The 27,697-nt window shown below is 39.8% G+C and overlaps 1 protein-coding gene across 1 annotated transcript; it reads right to left on the bottom strand.

The window, feature by feature from the left end:
• Positions 1-13: 13 nt before the first annotated feature.
• Positions 14-27,035, bottom strand: UTP6 (U3 snoRNP protein). The gene is made up of 9 exons (XM_051216431.1): positions 26,763-27,035; positions 25,425-25,551; positions 25,320-25,391; positions 24,949-25,282; positions 23,007-23,338; positions 20,566-20,744; positions 13,657-13,708; positions 12,034-12,460; positions 14-1,643 (listed from the first exon to the last, which is right to left on the bottom strand). The coding sequence occupies exons 1-9, from the start codon at positions 26,852-26,854 to the stop codon at positions 1,504-1,506; spliced, it is 1,755 nt and encodes a 584-aa protein (XP_051067021.1). The 5' UTR covers positions 26,855-27,035; the 3' UTR covers positions 14-1,503.
• Between the last annotated feature and the right edge of the window lie 662 nt (positions 27,036-27,697).

The raw sequence follows: 27,697 nt of genomic DNA, 5'->3' as shown, positions 1-27,697 counted from the left end.
GATGATCTGACTCTCCTATCGCACATGCAACAACAAATGCAGGAGAAGACGACCAGGGTAGCAGCAGCAATAGGTCTCAACATACACAAAGAGAAAAGCAAGATTGTCCGATACAACACAGCATGCACCAATCGAATCACACTTGATGGAGAAGCTTTGAATGATGTAAAATCCTTTACATATCTGGGCAGTATCATAGATAAACACAGCGGATCCGATGAAGATGTGAAGACGCGGATCGGCAAAGCAAGAGCAGCATATTTACAACTGAAGAACATCTGGAACTCAAAACAACTGTCTTCCAACCAACACCAAGGTCGGGATTTTCAATACAAATGTCAAGACAGTTCTACTGTATGGGGCGGAAACTTGGAGAACTACGAAAGCCATCATCCAAAAGATACAAGTGTTTATTAACAGTTGTCTACGCGAAATACTTCGGGTCCGTTGGCCAGACGCTATCAGCAACAACCTACTGTGGGAGAGAACAAACCAGATTTCAGCAGACGAAGACATCAGGAAGAAGAGCTGGAAGTGGATAGGACACACATTGAGGAAAGCACCCAACTGCGTCACAAGTCAAGCCCTCAATTGGAGTCCTCAAGGTCGAAGGAAAAGTGGAAGACCAAAGAACACATTACGCCGAGAAATGGAGACAGACATGAGAAGAATGAACAACAATTGGATCGAACTAGAAAGGAAGGCCCAGGACAGAGTGGGATGTAGAATGCTGGTCGGCAGCCTATGCTCCATTAGGAGTAACAGGCGTAATTATGTACTGAACTCAAAGATGAACTATCGGATATTCAAATTTTCCAGGGACATTAATATTATGCACTATGAAGCAGGATATTCAGGCTTAGAGAATAGTAATCATCGATCTGAATAGTACGAATGGGTCATACACATTCGAATATGATAATCGTAGGCGTTTATTCGCATTCTACTAGTTAAGCATGTGATTATTTAATAATCATTCTCAATAAAATGTAATGATTAAGCTTGGATAACTTACATAAATGATTCTTGAGAAACTCGTAAATTTAGTTTGCAGAATGTACGAAGGCTACAATTCTAATTAAAATTTAACGCAAACTATTTATCAATTAAATGGTTTATGTACTCGAAATCGAAGTAAACATGGTGGTATTTGAACCTTACACTTGAAAGCTAAATGCTTCAATCATTTAACCGTCAGTCCTATAATAAACCAAACGTTTCTGTATAATTAAAGAACTGTAAAATTATTGATGCCACCTTCTCATCCAAGACAATCTCTAGTGTCGTTACTTACGTATTTGTGAACTAATCACTTATCGAAAGATCACAAAACACTTTCGAAAGGAATAATATAGGCAAAGTTAAACAAACCAATCTATAGTCCAACAAAATTAAAATTCTTTACAAATATAAATACATAAGTTAAATTACAAAAGGCTTCCTTAAATATATTTTAATTATTAAACAAAATATATGTGATACATATCATGTCAGCAATGTTTATTATTGTTCTTTATTTAACATTAATATGAATTTATCAAAGTATTCAGTGAGCAGAGTCTTTTGAGCTCTCCATTGCACAGCTGGCATTTGTGTGATATCTCCAATTGTCTTTTCAAAGTGTAAATATAATAACCAGAATTCTGTGAATTTTGAGAATAAAAACGATAATCAATTTAAAGTAAATATGTAGTGCTATGAGAAATATTATTTGTAATTGAAGCAATTTTTATTAATTGTTTGAATTACATAATTCATGTTATTAAAAGTAATTTGAGAAACTAAGTCGACTGGTTTTGAATTACAGATTAGATAGATGACAATAAATTAACTCATTTACCTGTACAGTAACAATAGAACAGAGAAAAGATCTTTATTAGCATTTTGATGTCAGATGTTTGAAAGCAATCACTATAAACCATAGACAGGCACTCGTACTAAATAGGCATGTTTGCAATCTTGAGAGAGATGTCCCCTCTAAAACTCAAACGTATGTCACAGTTAAAAATGTTGCCACAGAGCTATTTGGACAGAGAATAACCATTTGTAGGACTGACATATGCATATCGCAGTACGCCTCTTTAGTTTTAATCAACATCATTGTTTTTAATCCTAAAACTTGACCAAATTCTGTCATCCAGACTGACGTGCGAACCTCTCATTAAGGTTAACCAACATGCGGTTTATCATATTTGCATGTTCGATGACTCGAAGGAATCTACAGAAAACATTTTCTCAGTTGAATTAAAACGTTCACTTAAGAAAAATAAAGCAAACATGTTAACCTTTTCTGATTATATAATCAGTGGATGTTTACAGACAGTCGTTTAAACGACTCATTTGATAGGGTACTGAATGGAAAACTACAATAACAAACATGGCATTAGAGCTAACTATAATACTGAGATTACAGAAACTCCATTATCCCAGTAAAATTTTAATGTTTTAATATAAACATAACATTTTCATAGTTTTAAAGGTAAACAGTAAATTATTATCATCTTCATTCCCAATGTTAAAAGTTCTCGCATATAATGTACCCACTGCATATTTTTGCACTTAACCAGTAAGTTTTTGATTCAACCGGATAAATAGCAAAACAACCCGAATGCTAAATAACTTTGTCGAATATTTATAGTGTTGGTTGTAGAAGTTATAATTTTGTTTGTTATTGATATTCAAAACTGAGATAATAGGTGCTTCGTCAGTCGGTTAGTCGTACACAACGTAGAACCTAGTACATGTGAATATCGGTTCAAGGCGTCACACCCTACCAGCACAGTAAAATGAAAGTTTCAGGCTAAGTCGCGGTGTAGTAAAAATAGTAACAGGATTAAGAGTAACAGAAAAGATGATGCATCGAAGGTACAACAAGAAAGGAAAACATAAATTACTAAAATAAGAAAACTATTAGGGATTTAGAAACTCAGGATCTAAGGGAAGATAAAGAGTGAATGCACCTGTGCCATCAAGATATGTCATTCAAAGTCTCTAACCACTGGTTAAGATAATCACGTATACTCCATCCAGGTCGTCTGCATCCATCTCTATATGGTTCAGTTCAATAGTCAATATTTTCATGGACCGATACCGTGTACTTGGTTTTCCACTCCCAGCTTCCTTCCAACATACTCCTACATCATCCAGAATCATGTGTCGAGGTAGTCGGTCGATGGACAAACGTAATATATATTCCAACCTTCTCACCCGAAAAGGTTTCACTACCTCGTCAGTCAATTTACCATACCCATCTAGTATTCTGCGTCGAACCTTAGAACTGTTAGTTCAGTTGTCCCAAAGTATACGAGCAATCGTTCAAAGACACCATCGATCGAATACTAGAAACCTACTAACATTCTCTATTTTTAAAGGTCATATTTCACACCCGTAAAGTAGAACAGAACAAATTTCTATGCAGTATACTCGTCCTTCTGTTGACAAATGGATATCTCATGTACACCACAAGTGACGTCAAATGAGAAAAGTCAACTGACCTTTCTTAATTCCTACCGAGATTTCGTCTGACATCAATCTATCAAAGATCATGAGACTACCAAAATAAATGGAGTGGTCAACACACTCAATTATTTCACTCCCTACCCCTAGTCCAGGCGTTGACCCAAACCGGCCTTGAAGTAACATTTTTCATTTGGATGGAGAGAAAAGAAGCCCAAACATCCTTGCACTGTTCCATAAGGTGGTTAGAAGACTGTTATTTTTAGAGCACCTTAACCAAACAAACCACATCAACTGCGTATTCTAAATCAGTAAGTATATCTCTTGGAAAAAGATTGATTCCTGATAATTCAGACGATGAAAGTATCATCTCTAAAAAATGTCTGTAACAAGGTTAAAAAAAGTAAATCCTTAATATCCCCCAAATAGCCTGGTACGAACAAGAGTGGGGAAAGTCAGCTCTCTCTCGAGATGCTCTCACATGGCCACGCGTATATAGCCTCTGCCAGGGAAGTTCTACCCATTGTCTTCTCACGGCATTACTATTGTTTACGAAAATGAGAGGACGAAAAGCGAATGTCAGGCGCTTTCACCGGGTTGGTGGACATGGAGAGTCCACCTAAGAGTTGGAAAACCCTGATTCCAAACCAATGGTGTACATGGGCTCCAGTATCCTGAAGGAACAAATGGCGTACGAACCAACTATTGGTCACCGGCTACCATGGGACTGAATATCTTGATGTTGCTCCACTGCTTTGTGGATCAGACCTTCAGGTAGAAGGCTACCGGCGTGGCCCCCTGAGAAAACCACCTGCTTCGGTTTGGGCACCTGGGCAGTATCACAGCCCCCACATAAATTGAATGATTTATGTGGCTCATATGTATTTGGTGCCTCCTTGTGCCAACATATATGTGTTCAAATAAATAAATAAACTTCTTTAATACTCCAGAGGCTTATGCTGACATCTCATTCAGATTTCTTGTTAAATTAAGCAATTGGAAAGTAGCCAAACTTTTCTCCTACATGCATTTTCATTGTTTTTACCTATGCTCCTAGTAACCGCAGCCGGTTTGAAGTGAAAGATGAATTTTACAGAAAGCTATCTGAACTTCTTCAGAAAGCTAAACACTCAGATATAGTACTCGTAGCAGGTGACTTTAATGCCCAGATAGGTAGTTTAAACCAAACAGAAAGGCATTTAGGTGGGCATTTCAGTATTCCGGCACAACGAACAGATAATGGTGGTCGTCTGCTGCAACTGTGCTCAGACAATCGTTTATTCTTAGCAAACACAAATTTTAAGCATAAAGAGAGACATCGTCTAACATGGCGACCCCCTACACCAAACCAACGATGGACTCAAATAGACCATATTGCCATCAGTCATCGTTGGAGAGAGTTGATCAAAGATTGCCGCTCATTCTGGTGTACCTGCTTGGACTCCGACCATGCCCTAATACGGGCACGCACCTGCTTGCGCCTCACTGGACGCAAAAAAGCCACACTAAAAAGAACCCTTTAGAACTGGATTGAGTAGCGAGAAAACCAAAAGTAGGTTCCAGGAACAACTGAGGTCACAATTAGATAGTTCTGAAAACAAGGTTGACCCAGATGTTGCTTGGAAAGATATACAAACAACTGTGAAAACAGCCGTGACATCTATCAGTGATTTAAACCACAGGGTTACAAAGAACCAATAGATTTCTTCAAGGTCTATTGCACTGATGGATTCTCGTAAACTCATTCCATCAGGCTCTGAACACGATGAAGAGCAAAAACAAATCAGATCTAGGTTAACCAAAAGTTTAAGGAACGACCGTGAGCAGTGATGGTCAACGAAAACAAAAGAGATGGAAAAGGCAGCGGCTGTAGGTAACACCAGACAGCTCTACAGACTAATAAAAGAAACTGGAATTAATAAGTCAAGTGTAAGTCAAACTATTTCGGAAAAAGACGACACTCATCTGCTTCCAGTCCAGACGTTTAGAACGATGGACGGAACATTTCAGAGAACAGTTCAGCTGGCCTTCAGCTACTCTACAACTACCCTCCATTCCCAGACAGTGTGAATGGAACATTGAAGTAGGTCCCCCAACTCTAGCAGAAGTTCAAAAGGCTATAGTTAATCTGAAACGAGGAAGGGTAGCTGGTCCAGATGGATTGGCTCCAGAAGTCTTTAAGGATGGTGGTTCAATTTTAGCGATTAGGTTGACTAATATTTTAGCTAAGATCTGGGAGTTAGACGTTATTCCATCTGACTGGTCACAATCACTTATCGTCCAAATATATAAGAGAGGGTTAAAATCATCCTGTGACAACCATAGAGGGATTAGTTTAACTAATATAGTATCTAAAATACTAGCCTCGGTAATTATCAGACGCCTAACTAAGACTCGTGAACTGCAAACACGAGAGAATCAAACTGGCTTCAGACCTGGTCGTGGCTGCATCGACCACATATTCACCATTCGTCAGGTTCTAGAACATAGGCATACTTATCGGCGTCCGACAATGGTGGTCTTTCTTGACTTAAAAGCAGCATTTGACTCGGTAGATCGCGAGATTCTGTGGCAGTGTCTGTCATTGAAAGGTGTATCTCAGAAGTACATAAACCTTGTGAAGGCTCTTTACTCGAACACTGCCAGTCGAGTCAGAGCTTATGGCGAACTGTCATCTGATTTTGCAACCTCAAGTGGTGTCCGTCAAGGCTGTCCACTTTCTCCATTTTTGTTTAACTTCATTATAGACCTACTGATGGAAATAACATTCTCGTCTACTGAATTCCCGGGCATTGATCTCCTTCCAGGAGGTCCACTTATCGACTTAGAAGAAGTGAAGATGCTGATGTTTGGGATGTGTTTCTACCTCTCTAAATGTAAGTTGTTGCTTCAGGACTGGTCTGCGCCAACACCTGAACTAGGGTTAAGGAGTGAAGTAGTCGAACGCGTCGACAACCTCACATATCTTGGAAGTCTGATGAGCTCTAATGGGTTGGTGTCTGACGGGATCTCAGCACGGATTCAGAAAGCTCGTTTGGCTTTTGCCAACTTACGTCACCTATGGCGAAGGCGAGATATCCGTCCATCAATTAAGGGACGAGTATACTGCGCAGCAGTTCGTTCTGTTCTACTTCATGCTATCGCATACTTCTTTATGAGTCCAGTGGCGTCTACTGACATCTAATTCAGATTACTTGATAAAGGCAAGCAACTGGAGAGTAACCAAACTCTTCCCCTAAATGCTCTGTTTATCGTTCTAGTCATCTAAATTGATAGTGGATCATTGTGACATCCTTCTCAGAAACAGTCTCACTAACATGAATATTTTACACCTGTCTTATGTTTCTTAGAAGTTGTCTACAGTTGCTTATCACCACCGTCGCCACAGCCACCTTTTCCATTGCTGTTGCCTTAGCTGCCAAACAACTCCGTCTGTAGCTGTCCCAGAGTTACTGCCGGTCCCAAGCCCGGGTAAAGGAGAAGGGTTGGGATGGGGTTAGCGTCCCCATCCCGTAGAAAACTAACTCGCTAAAAAAACGCTTACCAGAAAAAATAATTCAAACCATTTAAACTCTGCCCTGAAAGTTAGAAGGTCTTCATTTAGAAGAATTAGGACGCATCATGGTGAAAGCCAAATTTCTTTGGAAGCCACGAGGCCGATGCCCTTTCTAACAACCAGAGCAACAATTTCTGTAGGTACATAGAACGTCCGAACAATGTGGGAGACCGGGAAGACTAGTCAAATAGCAACGGAAATGAGGAGATACAAATTGGCGGTACTGGAAATCAGCGAATCCCATTGGATCCGGGCTGGACAACAAAGGTTAAATACGGGGGAGATGCTACTATACTCCGGTCATGAAGAGGAAAATGCTCCGCACACTCAGGGAGTTGCTCTAATGCTGTCCAAAGTAGCACGAAATGCACTTGTAGGATGGGAATCTCACGGATCCAGAATGATCAAAGCATCATTCAAAACAAAGAAGGAGGGGATCACAATGAATATTATCCAATGTTATGCACCCATCAATGATAGCAACGACGAGATTAAAGATCAATTCTACGAGCGGCTGCGGTCAATCATAGAGAAGTGCCCAAGAAAGAACCTCACCATTCTGATGGGAGATCTAAATGCCAAAGTTGGAATAGACAACACCGGATATGAAGATATTATGGGACGACATGGACTGGGTGAGAGAAACGAAAATGGAGAAAGATTTGCAAATCTGTGTGCATTCAACAAATTGGTCATAGGAGGCACAATATTTCCACACAAACGTATACACAAAGCTACATGGATCTCACCGGACCACACCACAGAGAACCAGATAGATCATATGTGCATCAATAAAAATTCCGAAGGACAATGGAAGATGTGAGAACCAGGAGAGGTGCTGATGCAGCTTCAGATCACCACCTAGTTGCAGCCAACTTAAAACTGAAGCTAAAAAAGAACTGGACAAGTGGACAAACAGCAATACAAAAGTTCAATACAGCCTTCCTTCGAGATACTAACAAACTCAATGAATTCAAGATAGCTCTCAACAACAGGTTCCAAGCCTTACAGGATATAATGACGGAAGAAGAAACTACTATGGAGGATAACTGGAAAAGTATCAAAGAAACATTAACTTCAACGTGTCAAGAGGTTCTGGGTCTAAAGAAGCACCATCATAAGGAACGGATCTCTATAGAAGCACTGGACAAGATCAAAGAAAGGAAGAACAAGAAGACAGCAATTAACAACAGCCGAACACGAACAGAGAAAGTTCAAGCACGAGCTGAATGAATAGAAGCAAACAAGCAAGTGAAGAAAAGCATTAGAGCCGATAAGAAGAAATACGTGGAAGAACTAGAAATGACGGCGGAAAAAGCTGCAACAAAAGGAAATATGAAACAACTTTACGATACAACGAAGAAACTACCAGGGAAATACAGTAAACCAGGGAGACCGGTCAAGGACAAAGAAGGTAGACCAATGACTGAAATTCAACAACAGCGGAACAGATGGGTAGAGTACTTGGAGGAACTCCTGAGTAGGCAGGCTCCAATGAATCCACCGGACATCAAAGCAGCGCACACAGATCTTCCCATAGATGTCAATCCACCAACGACGGAAGAGATCAGAATGGCCGTCAGACAAATCAAGAGAGGGAAAGCAGCAGGACCCGACAATATACGAGCTGAAACACTGAAGTTAGACATTGAAGCAACTACAAACATGCTTCACCGTCTATTCAAAAAGATTTGGGAGGAGGAACAAGTGCCGATGGACTGGAAAGAAGAACACCTCATCAAGATTCCAAAGAAAGGAGACCTGAGCAAACGTAAAAACTACAGAGGCATTACACTACTGTCAGTACCAGGAAAAGTCTTTAACAGAGTTTTGCTGAGCCGGATGAAAGATGCAGTAGATGCCCAACTTCGAGATCAACAAGCTGGATTCTGTAAAGATCAGTCGTGCACAGACCAAATTGCAACACTACGGATCATCGTCGAACAATCAATTGAGTGGAACTCGTCACTGTACATCAACTTCATTGATTATGAAAAGGCATTTGACAGTGTGGATAGGAGAACGTTGTAGAAACTTCTTCGACACTACGGAGTTCCTGAGAAGATTGTCAATATTATCCGGAACTCATATGACGGACTACAGTGCAAGGTCGTGCATGGAGGACAGTTGACAGATGCATTCCAAGTAAGGACCGGAGTCAGACAAGGCTGTCTACTCTCTCCCTTCCTCTTTCTTCTGGTGGTCGACTGGATTATGAAGACCTCGACACCTGAGGGAAAACACGGAATACAATGGACAGCTCAGATTCAATTAGAGGATTTGGAATTTGCAGATGACCTAGCCCTCCTATCGCATACACATGAACAAATGCAGACAAAGACAGTCAGTGTAGCAGCAGTCTCTGCATCAGTAGGCCTCAACATACACAAGGGGAAAACCAAGGTCCTCAAATTCAACACGGAGAACAGCAATCCAATCACTCTTGATGGCGAAACTCTGGAAGCTGTAGAATCCTTCACATACCTGGGAAGCATAATCGATGAACAAGGAGGTTCAGATGCAGACGTAAATGCGAGGATTGGCAAGGCGAGGGCCGCATTCCTACAATTGAAGAACATATGGAACTCAAAACAACTTTCAGCCAATATCAAAGTGAGAGTCTTCAATACGAATGTCAAGGCAGTTCTACTGTACGGAGCTGAAACTTGGAGAATTACAACAACCATCATCAAGAAGGTGCAAGTATTTATAAATAGCTGTCTACGCAAGATACTCAACATCCATTGGCCGGATACCATCAGCAACAGCCTTTTGTGAGAGAGAACAAACCAGCTTGCAAAAGAGAAAATTAGGAAGAGACGATGAAAATGGATAGGACATACATTAGGGAAACCACCAAACTGTATCACGAGACAAGCCCTAACTTTGAATCCCGAAGGAAGGCGGAAAAGAGGAAGGCCAAAGAAAACATTACGTCGGGAAATAAAAGCAGATATGGAAAGGATGAATAACAACTGGAAGGAGCTCGAAATGATTGCCCGGGACGAGGTTGGATCGATTACTCTGGTGAGCGGCTTATGCTCCTTTACGAGGAGTAACAGGCGTAAGTAAGTGTCTGCCAAACACTCCCCATGGTCATTGTGCAGACTCATTGTCAGTCTATGCTTAAGTTGGCTTTGTTCTTCACCACAATCAAAGCAAAACAGGATGAGTTTCAGAGCAACTTTCGGTTTATTAAATGATAAGGAAATCGATTAATGTTTCTTAACCTTTTGGTTGAAGTTACCGGTAGATATTACTGCTGTTTTCACGACTACCTAGATGATATGCCAGCCCAAATCGGGGTGGACATCATTCTCATAGTTGATTAACTGCTCTTCTAATTGTTCTTGAAACATTCTCGACATGTTCGTACTTATTTTGTACTCTGCAGGGTCCTTTTATTGCAGCTTTTCTGAGCCTAGCAGGACGCAAATAAACGTGTTCGCAACAAGCATGATTACAGTCAAGAAATGTGCTCCATAGTGATCGGCAGTCTTCTGTCGACCACTCCAATGATGTATTCTGTTTGTGCTCATCTTTAAGTCAATTTCGCGCATCACTATGTTAGATGATGTCTTTTCTTACGCTTGCAGTTGGTGATTCTTAAGAATAAACGGCTGTCTGAACATAGTTCCATCATCCGGTTGGTATTAATTGTTAGCCGAGTTGCGACACTGTAAGAACCACACAAATGTCTTTCACTCTCGTTAAGTTAACTACTTAAGCACTAAAATCACCTGCTACGTCTGAGAGTTAGGCTTTTCGAAAGAACTTGGAGTGTTTTCCATAACATCCGTCTTCCAATTCATTCGAGTTCCAAGTTAGTAGGAGCGTAGACAGAGATAACTAAGAGAAAAAAGCGTATTCACCTATCTTTCAGTGCTCTTACGTCCCACAAGCAACTATCCATTGCAATGCAGTCTCAGAGGGCCTGATCTACTGTTGAATTAGTGCAATACCCATACCATCAAAGGTCGCGAGAGTTGGCAGTCATGTCCCAGATGCATGGAGGGTAAATCATCATGGGTCTCTGTAAAAACCAGGTAACGTCAAGTCAACGGACCACAATTGAATTCTGTATCTGTGTTTCGAAGACTAGAGTCCTAGTTACAGAAATCTGTTGGTCTGCTTGACACTATGTCAGAATATTGCAAGCTCCAACGTGTAGTTTAGAGAGCGTTTTTAAGAGACCAGGGATAACATATCATCGACTTGAATAGTTAGCATTAGTCGTCCACAGGGATAGATGGAACATTAAGAATTGATGGAGGAATTTAATCGTGAGCACGAGCATCTCGGATGCCACTAAGGGTATGACAAAGGCTATCACTTCCCAGTTGTCCATATCGTGGAAAAATATATCTGCTCGGGAGACCTGAAAAGGAAATTGAGTTGGTAGTTGTCGTGGAGACTTGTGAGCATCACCGCAGAGTCCAAGAGACAACTGCTTGAGAGGAGACACACACGCCCTTCCTGTCAGAAGTTTGCAATGTGTTAGCTCCGTGCTTTAGAGGCCCCCACTGCCGGAGAGGGAGATCCGTGGGGTAAGGTGAGGTGGAACTCTGTTAGGATCGAGCTTTCCTAACCTCTTCAGTTGTAAGAAGCCAGCATCACTGAAAGTGTTGTCAGGCTGAGAGAAACACATTACCGCTGTCACACTTCAGTAAGACCACCACCAGCACTACTTTGCCCTCGGACTATGAGTATACTTCTATTAGTCTGACAGGTTTATGGCCGACCTACTTGGCATGGTAGGACTTAAAGGAATATTTGTTTCGGTCAACATAGCCCGATCGGATCACTACAAGAGGCAAATCCGATCTCCACCTCAAGATAGCAGCTACGATCTGGATATAGGTGCTTCTAGATGATGATTTATAAATAGGATGAAAATGGCGTTATGAATTCTACTACTAGTCAATATTTCACGCAAAACAAATGGACACCGCTTACGTATACCTCATTTATAAAAATACATCTAACCGGAAAATAAAAGACAGAAAGTGTGTTGGATTCACCTGGACAGTGACTACCCCACTGTGAAGTACTCAGTAAATCAAACAAGCCTCGAGTTTTATTAACTTCAGAGGACAAAAATTGGCGTTTCTGGTGATAAACATTGTGTAATTTAGTTTCCTGTTCATTTGTGCCCATTTCGTTTGATGTTATAGTTGATTTTGGCAATGACTGACCGTTTAATTCATACACAGAGTAAAGAGAAAGTGCAGTTAAACGAGATCGTAGTAAACCAACAGCTTCAGGAGATGACGGATTGATTAATCTGAAAGGCGAGGTTTGTAAAGAATGACCCGTCGAAGGTAAATACCAGGAATTCCATAAGTGTATAACAGCTTCCACACCTTTATCCAGCATGGTTTGGTGAATTTCGACCAACTGATCAGAAAGTGTTGATCGAATTCCATGAGTTCTACATTCTAATGGGGCCTGGAATAAAAGTGACCAATATTTGTTACTCGTTTATGACATAAACTTTGACAATGAAAGGATAATGTTATATTTGGTAAAACACATTTAATGCTTAAATTCTCAATTTATAATAATATAGGTATCATTATGAGCTGAAATCTAGCTTCATCCATCTGCACTTGAGGGACAATATTGTAGTATCACTAGTCTTAACATATCATGTGTAATTCAGTCATCAATTGACATGGAAATTTTATTGTTTCTTCCAAATACTACATCCGTATTAACAGACATAGACTTTCTGAGAAAGGATATATTTTATTATTACTTATATCCGTCTGCCCAGATAACTACGGATATGAATTTGAATTAGAAAATATCACAATTTCGGATAGAGGAAAAAGTACCGAATAACCTTCAGAAGCAATACGTTCAGAACAATCTACAATCAATAGACATATCAATATTGATTAAACTTATAATTCGACACGGAAAATGTCAACCAAATAAAACAGTCAACACAGGAGTGGTAACAAAACTTGCGAATGTTGAACTTGATAGTTTCAAATAAATTGAGCATTGAATAGAAAGTTAATGACAAATGTATTTTTTATATACTAATAAGTAGAAAATTATATTTCTGACGTTTCGTGACTTGAAGTGAGCCACGTCTTCAGAATAAATAAATAACTGAGTTAAATCAACACAAGTTTAAATAGTACAGAGGATACAATGTCAGAAGCACAATTTTCTACTCATTGGGATATAGCAAAAAATATGTTTATCATTAAAATCTGAGATGATGACTGGCTACAAATAAGGTCAACAGAACAAACTGATCTAGTACTTATCGAATAATTTTTAAAAAGCTCACTTCTACTGATGACTATGTTTAAAACAGCAACGAGAGTTCGACAAATAAATCATACAGCTTGAAGAAAGTAACACCATCAAAAAACATCCATTCAAGCTATACATCTCCATCACATCCAACTACGTCAACAAACTGTAGCTGACCTCTTCTGAAAATTAATTTTCCAAAAACCATATAAAATTGTCAACCCACACAAAACAAGTCTGGTTTAAAGTCAAGTGTAAAATTATGCAATTGGTTTTATTTATGTCTCACCCTATGTTGATCAATACTAAACGAATCAATTAAAGCGACAAGCGACAATAATAATAATAAAAAAGATGATAAACTAGTTTATTACCTCAATTTTTTCCAAAGACTTAGAAATATCTACTTCCTTGGCATTGTTTACACTGGGGATTAAAAAAAAACGACAGAAAGAAACCTTTATTAGTATTCAAATGAACTTTTGTAAAAATAAGAAGAAAAGTGGTAGAGGAGGAAATAATGGCTACTGAAGTCAATGACGATAATCATAAAAGCTTAAGTGATCTTCAATATACGTCTGCAACTATATAATACAATGTCATTTTAAGTAATTTCCTATTATCAAAAGTTATAAATAAAGTGAGAATAACACGTTTTGCAGAATACAATGAATTCAATAGGTAATTTGATGTCATCTCATAGCTCCTTATAAGCTAATCAGTTCATTAAACTTGGAATTTTAATGAACATGAAGAGCAGTATACTGTCTCGAAAGTAAACTTGTAGAGTAGTATAATTAAGTACGCTTTTAATGGAGGTTTACATTTGTAATTGGAACGATAGTTTTATGAGTTTTTGAAACCATAACTTTATGGCGTTATATCATCAGGGAAAATTCTAAGGATATGTGACTATAAAAATGCTCTTAGTTCAAATAACTGATATTTAGAATTAAAAGGAGGAACAAAGTTGTTGATAATGATCAGTTCTGACACTAAAACAGTTGAAAGTCAACTAATGATTCCATTCCCCCAAATGTCTGGGTACGAACGAGAGTGGGGAAAGTCAGCTCTCTCTCGAGATGCTCTCACATGGCCACGCGTATATAGCCTCTGCCAGGGAAGTTCTACACATTGTCTTCTCACGGCATTACTATTGTTTACGAAAATGAGAGGACGAAAAGCGAATGTCAGGCGCTTTCACCGGGTTGGTGGACATGGAGAGTCCACCTAAGAGTTGGAAAACCCTGATTTCAAACCAATGGTGTACATGGGTTCCAGTATCCTGAAGGAACAAATGGCGTACGAACCAACTATTGGTCACCGGCTACCATGGGACTGAATATTCTGATGTTGCTCCACTGCTTTGTGGATCAAACCTTCAGGTAGAAGGCTACCGGCGTGGCCCCTTGAGAAAACCACCTGCTTCGGTTTGGGCACCTGGGCAGTATCACAGCCCCCACATAAATCGAATGATTTATGTGGCGCATATGTATTTGGTGCCTCCTTGTGCCAACATATATGTGTTCAAATAAATAAATAAACTTCTTTAATACTCCAGAAGCTTATGCTGACATCTCATTCAGATTTCTTGGTAAAAGTAAGCAATTGGAGAGTAGCCAAACTCTTCTCCTAAATGCATTTTCATTGTTCTTACCTATGCTCCTACTAACTGCAGCCGGTTTGAAGTGAAAGATGAATTTTACAGAAAGCTATCTGAACTTCTTCAGAAAGCTAAACACTCAGACATAGTACTCGTAGCAGGTGACTTTAATGCCCAGATAGATAGTTTAAACCAAACAGAAAGGCATTTAGGTGGGGATTTCAGTATTCCGGCACAACGAACAGATAATGGTAGTCGTCTGCTGCAACTGTGCTCGGACAATCGTTTATTTTTAGCAAACACAAATTTTAAGCATAAAGAGAGACATCGTCTAACATGGCGATCCCCTACACCAAACCAACGATGGACTCAAATAGACCATATTGCCATCAGTCATCGTTGGAGAGAGTTGATCGAAGATTGCCGCTCATTCTGGTGTACCTGCTTGGACTCCGACCATGCCCTAATACGGGCACGCATCTGCCTGCGCCTCACTGGACGCAAAAAAGCCACACTAAAAGAACCCTTTAGAACTGGATTGAGTAGCGAGAAAACCAAAAGTAGGTTCCAGGAACAACTGAGGTCACAATTAGATAGTTCTGAAAACAAGGTTGACCCAGATGTTGCTTGGAAAGATATACAAACAACTGTGAAAACAGCGGTGACATCTATCAGTGATTTAAACCACAGGGTTACAAAGAACCAATAGATTTCTTCAAGGTCTATTGCACTGATGGATTCTCGTAAACTCATCCCATCAGGCTCTGAACACGATGAAGAGCAAAAACAAATCAGATCTAGGTTAGCCAAAAGTTTAAGGAACGACCGTGAGCAGTGATGGTCAACGAAAACAAAAGAGATGGAAAAGGCAGCGGCTGTAGGTAACACCAGACAGCTCTACAGACTAATAAAAGAAACTGGAATTAATAAGTCAAGTGTAAGTCAAACTATTTCGGACCAGGCACATATATGCATCGGTCCAAGTTGCCATACCTTATCAACACAACAAGATGGACACCGGATTCATAAAAGTAGTTAATTCAGAGGTGGTAATATATAAAAGGAAGACTGTGATAAGGATATAGTACAGGAAGAAAGAATTAGTTCGTAGAAAGAAATATATGAAGCAATTTTAATCTCTTAGTTTAAGGGAAGACAGAGAGTGTATACACCGACGCCATTGTGATCGATTCTGAGCCATGTCACCAAGAGTCTCCAACCATTGGTTACGATAGTCACGCCGACTCCAACCAAGTAGTCTGCATCTACCAACATGGCTCAGACTAGAAGTTAGTGACTTCAAGCACTAATGCCACGTTTTGGTTTGGCCACCCCTAACTTCCTTCCAACCATCCCGAACACCGATTAGCATTGCACGTCGTGGTAATCGGTGTTCGGGCATACGTAACACGTGGCCCAACCATCTCAGTCGATGAAGATTCACAACCTCATCAATTGATTTACCATCATTCCCTAATACCCTGAGTCTAACCTCACTATTACTTACCCGGTGATCCCAGCAGACGCCAGCAATATTTCTGAGGCACCTGTGGTCAAATACTAGTAGCTTATGAGTGTCTTCTACTCTTAATGGCCATGTTTCGCTGCCGTAAATTAAAACAGAACGGACTGTCGCGCAGTATACTCGTCCTTTTATTGATAAACGGATATCTTGCCTTTGCCATGGGTGACGTAAGTTGGCAAAAGTCAAACGGGCTTTTCGAATCCGTGCTGAGATTTCGTCAGACACCAACCCATTAGGGCTGATCAGACTTCCAAGATATGTGAGGTTGTCAACGCGTTCGACTACTTCACTCCCTATCCTTAGTTCAGGTGTTGACGCAGACCAGTCCTGAAGCAGCAGCTTGCATTTAGAGGGAGAGAAGCGCATTCCAAACATTCTGGCATTGTTGCTTAGTGCTACCAAAAGACTCTGCATTTTATCAGCGTCTTAACCAAACAGGACTATGTTATTTGTGTATTCTAAGTCGATAAGTGGACCTCCTGGAAGGAGATCAATGCCCGGGAATTCAGTAGACGAGAATGTTATTTCCATCAGTAGGTCTATGATGAAGTTAAACAAAAATGGAGAAAGTGGACAGCCTTGACGGACACCACTTGAGGTTGCAAAATCAGATGACAGTTCGCCATAAGCTCTGACTCGACTATAAGTGTTCGAGTAAAGAGCCTTCACAAGGTTTATGTACTTCTGAGGTACGCCTTTCAATGACAACACTGTCACAGAATCTCGCGATCTACGGAGTCAAATGCTGCTTTTAAGTCAAGAAAGACCACCATTGTCGGACACCGATAAGTATGCCTATGTTCTAGAACCTGACGAATGGTGAATATGTGGTCGATGCAGCCACGACCAGGTCTGAAGCCAGTTTGATTCTCTCGTGTTTGCAGTTCACGAGTCTTAGTTAGGCGTCTGATAATTATCGAGGCTAGTATTTTAGATACTATATTAGTTAAACTAATCCCTCTATGGTTGTCACAGGATGATTTTAACCCTCTCTTATATATTTGGACGATAAGTGATTGTGACCAGTCAGATGGAATAACGTCTAACTCCCAGATCTTAGCTAAAATATTAGTCAACCTAATCGCTAAAATTGGACCACCATCCTTAAAGACTTCTGGAGCCAATCCATCTGGACCAGCTACCCTTCCTCGTTTCAGATTAACTATAGCCTTTTGAACTTCTGCTAGAGTTGGGGGACCTACTTCAATGTTCCATTCACACTGTCTGGGAATGGAGGGTAGTTGTAGAGTAGCTGAAGGCCAGCTGAACTGTTCTCTGAAATGTTCCGTCCATCGTTCTAAACGTCTGGACTGGAAGCAGATGAGTGTCGTCTTTTTCCGAAATAGTTTGACTTACACTTGACTTATTAATTCCAGTTTCTTTTATTAGTCTGTAGAGCTGTCTAGTGTTACCTACAGCCGCTGCCTTTTCCATCTCTTTTGTTTTCGTTGACCATCACTGCTCACGGTCGTTCCTTAAACTTTTGGCTAACCTAGATCTGATTTGTTTTTGCTCTTCATCGTGTTCAGAGCCTGATGGGATGAGTTTACGAGAATCCATCAGTGCAATAGACCTTGAAGAAATCTATTGGTTCTTTGTAACCCTGTGGTTTAAATCACTGATAGATGTCACCGCTGTTTTCACAGTTGTTTGTATATCTTTCCAAGCAACATCTGGGTCAACCTTGTTTTCAGAACTATCTAATTGTGACCTCAGTTGTTCCTGGAACCTACTTTTGGTTTTCTCGCTACTCAATCCAGTTCTAAAGGGTTCTTTTTAGTGTGGCTTTTTTGCGTCCAGTGAGGCGCAGGCAGATGCGTGCCCGTATTAGGGCATGGTCGGAGTCCAAGCAGGTACACCAGAATGAGCGGCAATCTTTGATCAACTCTCTCCAACGATGACTGATGGCAATATGGTCTATTTGAGTCCATCGTTGGTTTGGTGTAGGGGGTCGCCATGTTAGACGATGTCTCTCTTTATGCTTAAAATTTGTGTTTGCTAAGAATAAACGATTGTCTGAGCACAGTTGCAGCAGACGACCACCATTATCTGTTCGTTGTGCCGGAATACTGAAATGCCCACCTAAATGCCTTTCTGTTTGGTTTAAACTACCTATCTGGGCATTAAAGTCACCTGCTACGAGTACTATATCTGAGTGTTTAGCTTTCTGAAGAAGTTCAGATAGCTTTCTGTAAAATTCCTCTTTCACTTCATCCGAGCTGCAGTCGGTGGGAGCGTGGGCAGAAACGACAAAAAGGCAACGACGTGTGTCCCTATCCTTCCAAATTCTTACGAAACTGTTTAGCTGAAGAGCATATAAACAACTGTTAGCTGGGATCCAGTCTAATAGTGCTTGTTCCTCCCTCATGCTTAGTGCTATCCCCACACACTATCACCACACTGGGATCCTGTTTGCATGTTTCAGAGTCATAGCACACATCAATGGTACGGGAATACAGGGTTCTAGCCAAGGAAGCCTGCTGACCGATTTGACATAGGGTGCGTACGTTAAAGGCTTCAATGTGTAGTTTGGAGCGAGGTTGCAATATACTTGGGACAGTGGTTTGCGCATTAGAATCGTTGGCTATGGTGACACTTGAGGAGGAAACCGAAAGAGGAAGTTTAGCGTTGTAAGTCGATGTAGGAGAAATAACAGGAATTGAAGAGGGAGGTTGATTATGAATACAGTGGTCCTGCTAGAGGCATAAGGGCGGTTATCACTTCCCGGTTGCCCACAGTGTGGAAGGGTTTTTCTGGAGGTACCTGAAAAGGAAATTGGATTACAGGTGGTCTTAGTGACCCGGGAGCGGAGACGGATATACGTGGGATAAGACGAGGCGTGCATTTTTAGGGTTGACCTTTTCTAACCCCACCCCTCCTTGTGGGAAGGCAGCATCGCTGTCATGCTGGTTGTCTGAAGGAAACATCTTACTGCTGTCACACCTCTGTATTTATTTATTTATTGGTACAAGGAGGCACCAAATACATATGCGCCACAAAAATCTCATTCAATGTGTGAAGGCTGTGATACTGCCCGGGTGCCCAAACCGAAGCAGGTGGTTTTCTTAGGGAGTCACATCCGGAGCCATTCGACCTAAAAGTCTGATCCACAAGGCAGTAGAGCATCGTAAGGAGATGCAGTTCCATGGAAGCCGGTGACCAACAATTGGTTCATACGCCATTTGTTCCTTCAGGATACTGGAGTCCATGTGCACCATTGATTTGGAATCCGGTTAAAGCGCCGGACATTCGCTTTTCGTCCTCTCATTTTTGTAAACAACACCCCCGCCACGAGAAGGCAGTGAGTAGGACTGCCCTGGCAGAGGCTACATACGCGTGGCCATGTGAGAGCATTTCGAGAGAGAGAGCGGACTCTCCCTACTCTCGGCCGTACCAGGGCATTTGGGAGCAGTACGACTTCGCCTTCGGACCTTGGGTTTGTTGCTTTTAGTCTTACCACTCTTCAGCCGACCTGTCTGACATGGTAGGACCTTGAGGAACGGATGTTCCAGTCAGTATAGCTCGGTTGCTTCATCACGATAAGTAAGCCCGACCACCACGTCAAGGTAGCAACAACAGTCGGGGCCTCCTTGTGCCAATATATGTGTTCAAATAAATAATGAAGATTGATGTTTGACCTTCTAACTACTCCGACCTTTGTAAATCACAGTAAGGTAAGATAATACCATTTGTTTGCTTTTTACTTTGAATGCACTTATCCACATCGTGTCTTTTGTTCAACATGTGAGGTGCACAATGAAATATTATCCTGGCCTACAAAACCTAAGCTCTTCTGGAAATATTCAGAAGACAATGGGAATACCCTGATTCCTACCCCTCGGTTGTACTTAATTTCTAAGTACACGTAAATTGATGTATACAGCTGGAGGTAAAATCTGACAAGTAATTATCTACCAGTGTTGGCATTACTGAACATTGGATAGTATAAAGCAATACTAATCTCATTGAACGAAGTTTATTCCTGAGTGTTATTTTTCGAAAACATGGTAATTCAAACACAATTGTAGTGATCATATAATATATAATAGACTTTTTGTAAGGACGAAAAGTTCCTATTTTTAGATAAAACCATCTTAGACAACATACATTTTAAATATGAATCAAATGGGGAAAACCAACTTCTAAAGAACTTACAAGTTAGCCACTTTCTCAATTAAATGTGAGTCGATTATTTGTGGAACAGTTAACAAGATTTGATGAAGTAGTTCAAGCATTTTACTATTATTAACCCAACGAGATAGTAGCGATTCTATCACTAAATTGACAGCTCCTCCGTTAGCAATAAATTCTGCATTTTCAGTTACTAAATTCATCTACAAATTCAAGGAGAAAAAACCAACAAAATAGTAAGTCATGGAAAACCTGAAAGCACTGGACGGCCGTCTCGTCTTAGTATGAAACTCCTCAGCAGTGCGCATCCACGATCCCGCTCCCCGCGGGATTCGAACCCAGGACCTACCAGTCTCGCGCCAAGCGTTTAACCAACTAGACCACTGAGCTGACTGGCATCCAACGGTGTTAATGTCTAACTTCAACCAATCCACAAAGTTGAGTCACCGTACACCATTGTTTTCAGTGAGTTGATATATCACAACAGACCTGGTTGAACTCCACTGGTAACGGCTTCTCACTAGAACTCCAGGAGTATCTCTTGAAGCCAGTCACTAGTGAGCAGATGACTATTATCAGAAGGGGTTTTGTGAAGATTTTAGAAATTTCACTGGTTGAAATCATGAGTCGATTGAAGCTAGACCACCATGGAAATCCTGGAAGCCGTGACCAGTAGAGTTCAACCAGGTCTGTTGTGATATATCAACTTACTGAAAACAATGGTGTACGGTGACTCAACTTTGTGGATTGGTTGAAGTTAGACATTAACACCGTTGGATGCCAGTCAGCTCAGTGGTCTAGTTGGTTAAACGCTTGGCGCGAGACTGGTAGGTCCTGGGTTCGGATCTCGCGGGGGCGGAATCGTGGATGCGCACTACTGAGGAGTCTCACAATAGGACGAGACGGCCGTCCAGTGCTTTCAGGTTTTCCATGGTGGTCTAGCTTCAATTGACTCATGATTTTAACCAGTGAAAATAGTAAGTAACGAAATACTCAGTCATATGCAGAACCTGGTATATATCCGCATCTGTTCAAGTTAACCCATCACATCAACACAGTGAGATATCATTAGTATAAGCATTGGTGGTAGCAGAAAAATTAGGCACAGGGGATACAATTCGAAAAAATGTGGATTTGTGGAATAAAAAAAATTAAGATTATTAAGATATTGATAATGTAAAGGAATACAAAGAGTGAATCCACCTGCACCATTGCAACAGATTCAGAACCGCCACTCAGGAGTCTCTAAACATTAGTTTTTATAGTCACGCGAACCCTAACCATATAGTCCCCATCTACCTACAAGACTTAATCTATCATGAACTAATCCCACGTTTCGGTTTGGCCGCCTCGAGACCAATTCTAAGCTACTCCTACACCAGCTATTATCGCGCGTCGTGTGCGGTGGTCAGGCAAATGTAGTACATATCGCAACAACCTTAGTCAATGAAGATTCACTACCTCACCAACCGACTTGCCACCTTTATCTGACAGCCTGAGTCTAACCTCAACATTGTTCACTCAATATATAATCATGTGAATTGTCCCAACATACTTGAGTAATACTTCGAAAGGATCAAAATGACTAATATATTAGGTATTTTGAATACGTTAACAGAAAATCTACCAGTTAATATATTCACATTTTTGTTGGGAATAGCCTAATTATACTTACATTGACTCTTTTAACACATAAACGTCTGTTCGAAGCTAGCTTTAATGACATACTAACATTAATTGGAGAATTATAACGAAGGAGAAACTGGACAGTTGATTTAATCTAAGAGACTACATTTGTAACTTTGGTCAATATGAGATAGCCTTGTACTACAGATCTAATAATCATGGGTAGACGTTGATGAGAATCCTAAAACCACAGCAAAATATCCGTCCACAGCACACTCGTCTCAATAATTTTCCAGTTGATGCCAGAAAAAGACGGATAATAAATGTGAATTGGATTATTTCCATAAGCTTCCTACTTAAAAAGTATTATTATTTAGGGCCACTAACTAATATCACATGAAAAGACCAACAATCAGAACACCGATTGCCATTACTCCGTCCCTGAGCCAACCAGTGACAGGTCAAGCAACAAGAGTAGCCTTGAATCACTGCTAAGTCCTTGTTGATTCCCGATAAAGCGACTTCCCTCCCTACGCTCCCCGTTGAGTTCAAAACACAATAATTAGCCTCCACTATAGGAATATCATATCGCAAACATACTTAGTTTATATTCAGACATACCCTACCACACCACACCATAGAACGAAAACTAACAATTATACATGATCGAGTCAATAAGTGGTTGGGCAGGAGAGACTGCAAATAATAAGCTGACAACAGCATGAGGATAATAAATCATACAACAGTATTCAACCCATCGTAAACCATTTGTGCATATTATCAATTGTGATTATTAAGTGAAGTTTCTGAATTACGACTTTACAAAAAGTACAACGTACGAATTTTTTGTTTTCCGCTGCCTCTCTTTCTAATGTTTTTAGTTTCTTCTTTTTATTACATCCATTCAGGTTGATATCTGCAGATGTGTTGGCCGAATCAACACCACAGTTTTCATATCGTGGGAGGACACGAGTGCGGAAAAAATCAAAAGCATTGATCTCTAACTTGGCTAATTCCAAATGTAATAGATCACACTCAGGATTTAGAGAGATTCCTTCAGTTATCAAATGACGAGCTTCCCGAATGGCATTCAGATGAGCTCTGTCCCAAGTAAGACGACGTTCTCTGACCATTTCTTTAGCTGCTTTATCTAAGGAAGCTTGATTTTCTTCTAAAATTTTTGTGTTGAAAAAAAAAGAATACTAGAGCATTTAAAAATTAAGGTACCAAAGGTAAAAATAAAAAAATTGGTGAATGATGCCAAGTCGACAACATTAAAAGGTTTTATTATTATTAATGGCTTTATCTAATATTATATTTTGGTACAATATAGAATTCTCAGCACAAGGAAGGGTGAAGTTATTGTAATAGGTCTAAATTTCACATTCTTATCACCAGATACTTTCTTGGGTACAGGGATTATCTTAATCTTTCTCCACATTTTTGGTATGAGATTAGATGGGAAGGATCTGTTAAAGATAGTCGTGAATAGATAACAAAGAACGTCAGCACATTTCCTAAAAAATGTTTGGGATAAAATCAGGTCCTAAACATCGGGATAAATTAAATGATTGGAGATATCTTAGGATATCAGTTTCAGTGAAACTAGGAACACAACTATTCTTTAGACCTGTGGATATAGGGAGCATTACATCAGATGACTGACGTACAAAAGACTTATTTAAGTCACAAACATTCAGCTGGTTATCGCTCCTAATGTGTCTGTCACCTGTAAGCTCTTTTAAGAGTTTCCACATACTTGGAGAGTTTTTACAAGACCAAGACAAGTTTTTGAGTAAACATAGAGTTGAGACGTCTAACCTCTAGGTTTATCAGACCATTTAGCTTACGGACTTCATTAGAGTTTTTCTCCTTGTACATTTTTCCTTTCACCCTCCGTAGTCGTTTTAGTTGTGAAGATGTAAGTCGATCAAAACTTACAAAAATGGTCTCAGTGGGACAACAAATATCAAAACAGAATTTAAGGTAACAAGTGATAACATCAGTAGTGATTCCCAGTGAGTCGTCTGTAAATAATTCCGTTAGTCGTATGAAACATTTTTTTCAGATTTCGAATATTTTCTTCTGAGTAATTCCTATATTTGACTTTCTTGGTTTGATGTGAGAGTGTACTCTTCCCATGCTTTCCATATACTTTAGGTAGAACATGAATTATACGGTGATCCGAGCTAGACAATGGAGCACGTTTACGAGTCACATCTATATCCACATCATTAATGAAAACGAAGTCTAAATGAGCATCCAAATGAGTAGGAAAATCTACTACATTTTGGTGACCTAGTGATGTAAGGAAACTACAGTCACATGAATTGAAATCACCGCATACAACTCAAAGTGAACCACTGAAGGTAGTGACAGCGAACTCAGTGAATTCATCAGCGAAAACAGATAACGCAGATGATGTGCAGTCTGGAGTCACGTATATGTTGGTAACACAAATATATTTGTATTTATTCAGATGTTTTGGACGGCATCTTAGAGTTAGATAGTCGATAAGTTCATTTAAAAACTTGAAACACGCAAACGTAGGTCAATAGGGAACGTAATAAGGCGAACATATTTACTGACCACATAATGTGTTTTAGTATGTTAATATATTAAGAACATTTATTATGTACATAGGAACGGTCAACCAACTAAAATTTCCAAACAAAACGCCTTACATTCAAGTTTTTCTGTTTATCTAAACCTGGTCGAAACATCATTCAGAATAGAGAGCGGACACGTAAAGATGAGATGTTATTTTATTTGGCGACTTACTTAACTCTTTCATAAGCTCGTTTATTTCTTTCTTCTGTGCTTCTGATGCGTGACGATCCAATATCATATATTCACTCAGTAATCTTTTCCGCGCCTTTACCAAATCACTTTTTTGTCTGTCAAAATGTCGTAGATTTTCACGAGCTTTCGATCTAACACCATGATGTAAATGGTATGCGGCTGCAGCAATCCAAAGCCTTGGTTCTGTGCGACCATGTATCTGAAGTACATTATTCCATATACGTACAACAGACAAATGCCGGTTAATAATTTTACAAAAATGAATAAATCTCATCCAAAGGTCAAGATGAGACTGGAACCTGTAACACAATTGCTATAGAGCACATCAAGTTGTCATAGAAAAAAATTACCCGATGCAAGCGTACTAGACGACTAATAATTGACTTCTCAATCTTGTCGAGATATCTGCTATCGTTTGTAATCTAGAACATAAGTCTTATGAAAATGAATTCAACCTGGCGACGAAAGCGTAACAATTTCATTATCGTTATTTCAGTGCTAATGTAGGCGTCATAGTCTAAAATCCGTTTGTTACGCTTCTGAAGGCTGTATTCATGGTGTCTTCGTTTACGAACTATTTCACTACGGAAACGAGAAGAGGAATAAATTAATTGAGCAATAAAAGAAAAAGTAACATCGAAAAATCTCACAGAATACTTGAAGAATCAGTTCTAATTATTAATTAATTGCAAGTACTAGGTGTAAAATAAGCATAATTATGCGCTCAGGAATAAGTGAGCAAATATATTGCATGATGCGACTTCATGCGTGTTTAATACTTCCACACCCGTTTAGTGGGACTATTATGAAGCCTAATAATAATAAAACGAAGTCTTCTCGACATACTAGAAAAGTTAGTAAATACGAGATTACCTAACGTAGTATTTCTACATGTAGTTACGTCAAAAATGAGGGATAAGACAATAAAGTGATTACGATTCTATAATTTTGGGACAGAATGTCTCCATGAAACAGCCTAAAACAACTTGGGCTTTATTTAATCGCCTTAAAACAATTGTTTTTTATGATAAACTGGTTCCTGATTTTCGTTATAGAAATTGACCCGATAGTTAAACAAGACATGATCTGTGCGACGTCAGAAAAAGAAACATGTTGATTTGGTGTAACCATCCTCGACTTGGTGGTGCAATATGAGCTAACTGGCTACTCTTAGTCAGTACTAATCATTAAAGGGATATACGTTGGGTATCGGTTAAACAACGTAAATTTGTAAGATTACGCATGTCGAGATAACTGTCTTCAGTAAGCTCAGAAATACTGTCCCCAAACGTAAAAATACTCAAGCATCGTAGGGATATTTTGCAGCTAAGCTAACCACAATTATAGAGATATTCATATATATTGGTTTTGCCATATGCTGAACATGAACACCTGCCTACCACATTACTGCCATCTTTTAACTAGGAATGCACATTGAAAAATATAAGATCTGAGAAGAAGCGCTCACTGTATCTTAGGGACAATGTGAAATCACTTAGAATCTGTTAATCTCATATTCCATACAATGCAAGTACAAAACAATATGAAGTGTATTACGTCACACATCGCTGTACACTCTTTCAATATTACTTCAAGATGCACAAAAACCTATCGATGGATTATATTTAAATATGCCTAAATTGATGGCCTAAATATAGTCCGCTAACTTTGCGTTTGAAACATGGATATAAGATGTAATACTAATGTCATGACATGTAATATTGCATATTGGCTGCACATTAAGATAGATACGAAACATACTTAGGTAATGACGAAAATATACACAGACTTACTTGGTCTCCAATCTGTTAAATAGTTTCGCCTTTCGAATATACAGAATCTCGCCAACGGAATCTTCCAAATTGCGTTCTACTACTTCTGCCATCGCCCTTCACTATGAGTTGTAGAGTAACGATAAGAAGACTATTTCTAGTGATCTTATGAAAAAGTGACGCTAAAGTGTTCCTTGAGAGGTCAGAAAATTCAATCCCAATAGTGGTTATGAAGTGCTGCAACATATAACATGCTTTCGCCCGACGGCCTTCACGACAAAACTTCCGCTGTCCAATTCCCAATATATTTAAGATGGGCCTGTAGAAACAGGTTGTTTTCTTCGTCATCTTTCCTTTGCGTCAAGGTGTAGCTCCCGTTTTTAAGTTTCGTCCAATGTAGACAGTCCCTCCAGTCGACCGTACTAGTCTTGGTGAATTTATCACTTGTTTGGTGGGTATAGTGACAAATAAAAAGCTAGCTGAAGCAAGTACTTGCATTTGATGTTTTTAAGCATAATTCCACCGTCAAGAACGGTATAAACTGTACGCTTGCTCAGCTTGAGTATGAAACCAACTTCAGGTAAATCGATAATCTTTAAACGTATACGTTAACCTCACGTCCAATTAATAATGGCTAGCATGACACTTCTGATCCTATTACTTTCTGTCCAAAACACCAATGGTATTCAGGTGTAAATCTGGTAGAACCATAAGTCACAGTGTTTGATCAAAATTTATGCTGTGTGACCAAGCAATAAATTTGGCAATATATTAATGAAGATTTCCTGTCATGACATGAGAATAACCAGTGAAACCCAAATGTGTCTTAAACTTGCGAAGCCCGTTTCAAGGTGCTGGCACATCATAATTATTACACATGGTCAGTCCTAATGCCTCAACCATTTAAAACAATTCAGCCTGTCTTCGGATTACTAATGACTTACTAACATTACATT

The sequence above is a fragment of the Schistosoma haematobium genome, chromosome 4 (assembly GCF_000699445.3).
Source record: "Schistosoma haematobium chromosome 4, whole genome shotgun sequence".
Classification (NCBI taxonomy): domain Eukaryota; kingdom Metazoa; phylum Platyhelminthes; class Trematoda; order Strigeidida; family Schistosomatidae; genus Schistosoma; species Schistosoma haematobium.
This window is presented reverse-complemented; position numbering and strand designations above follow the sequence as displayed.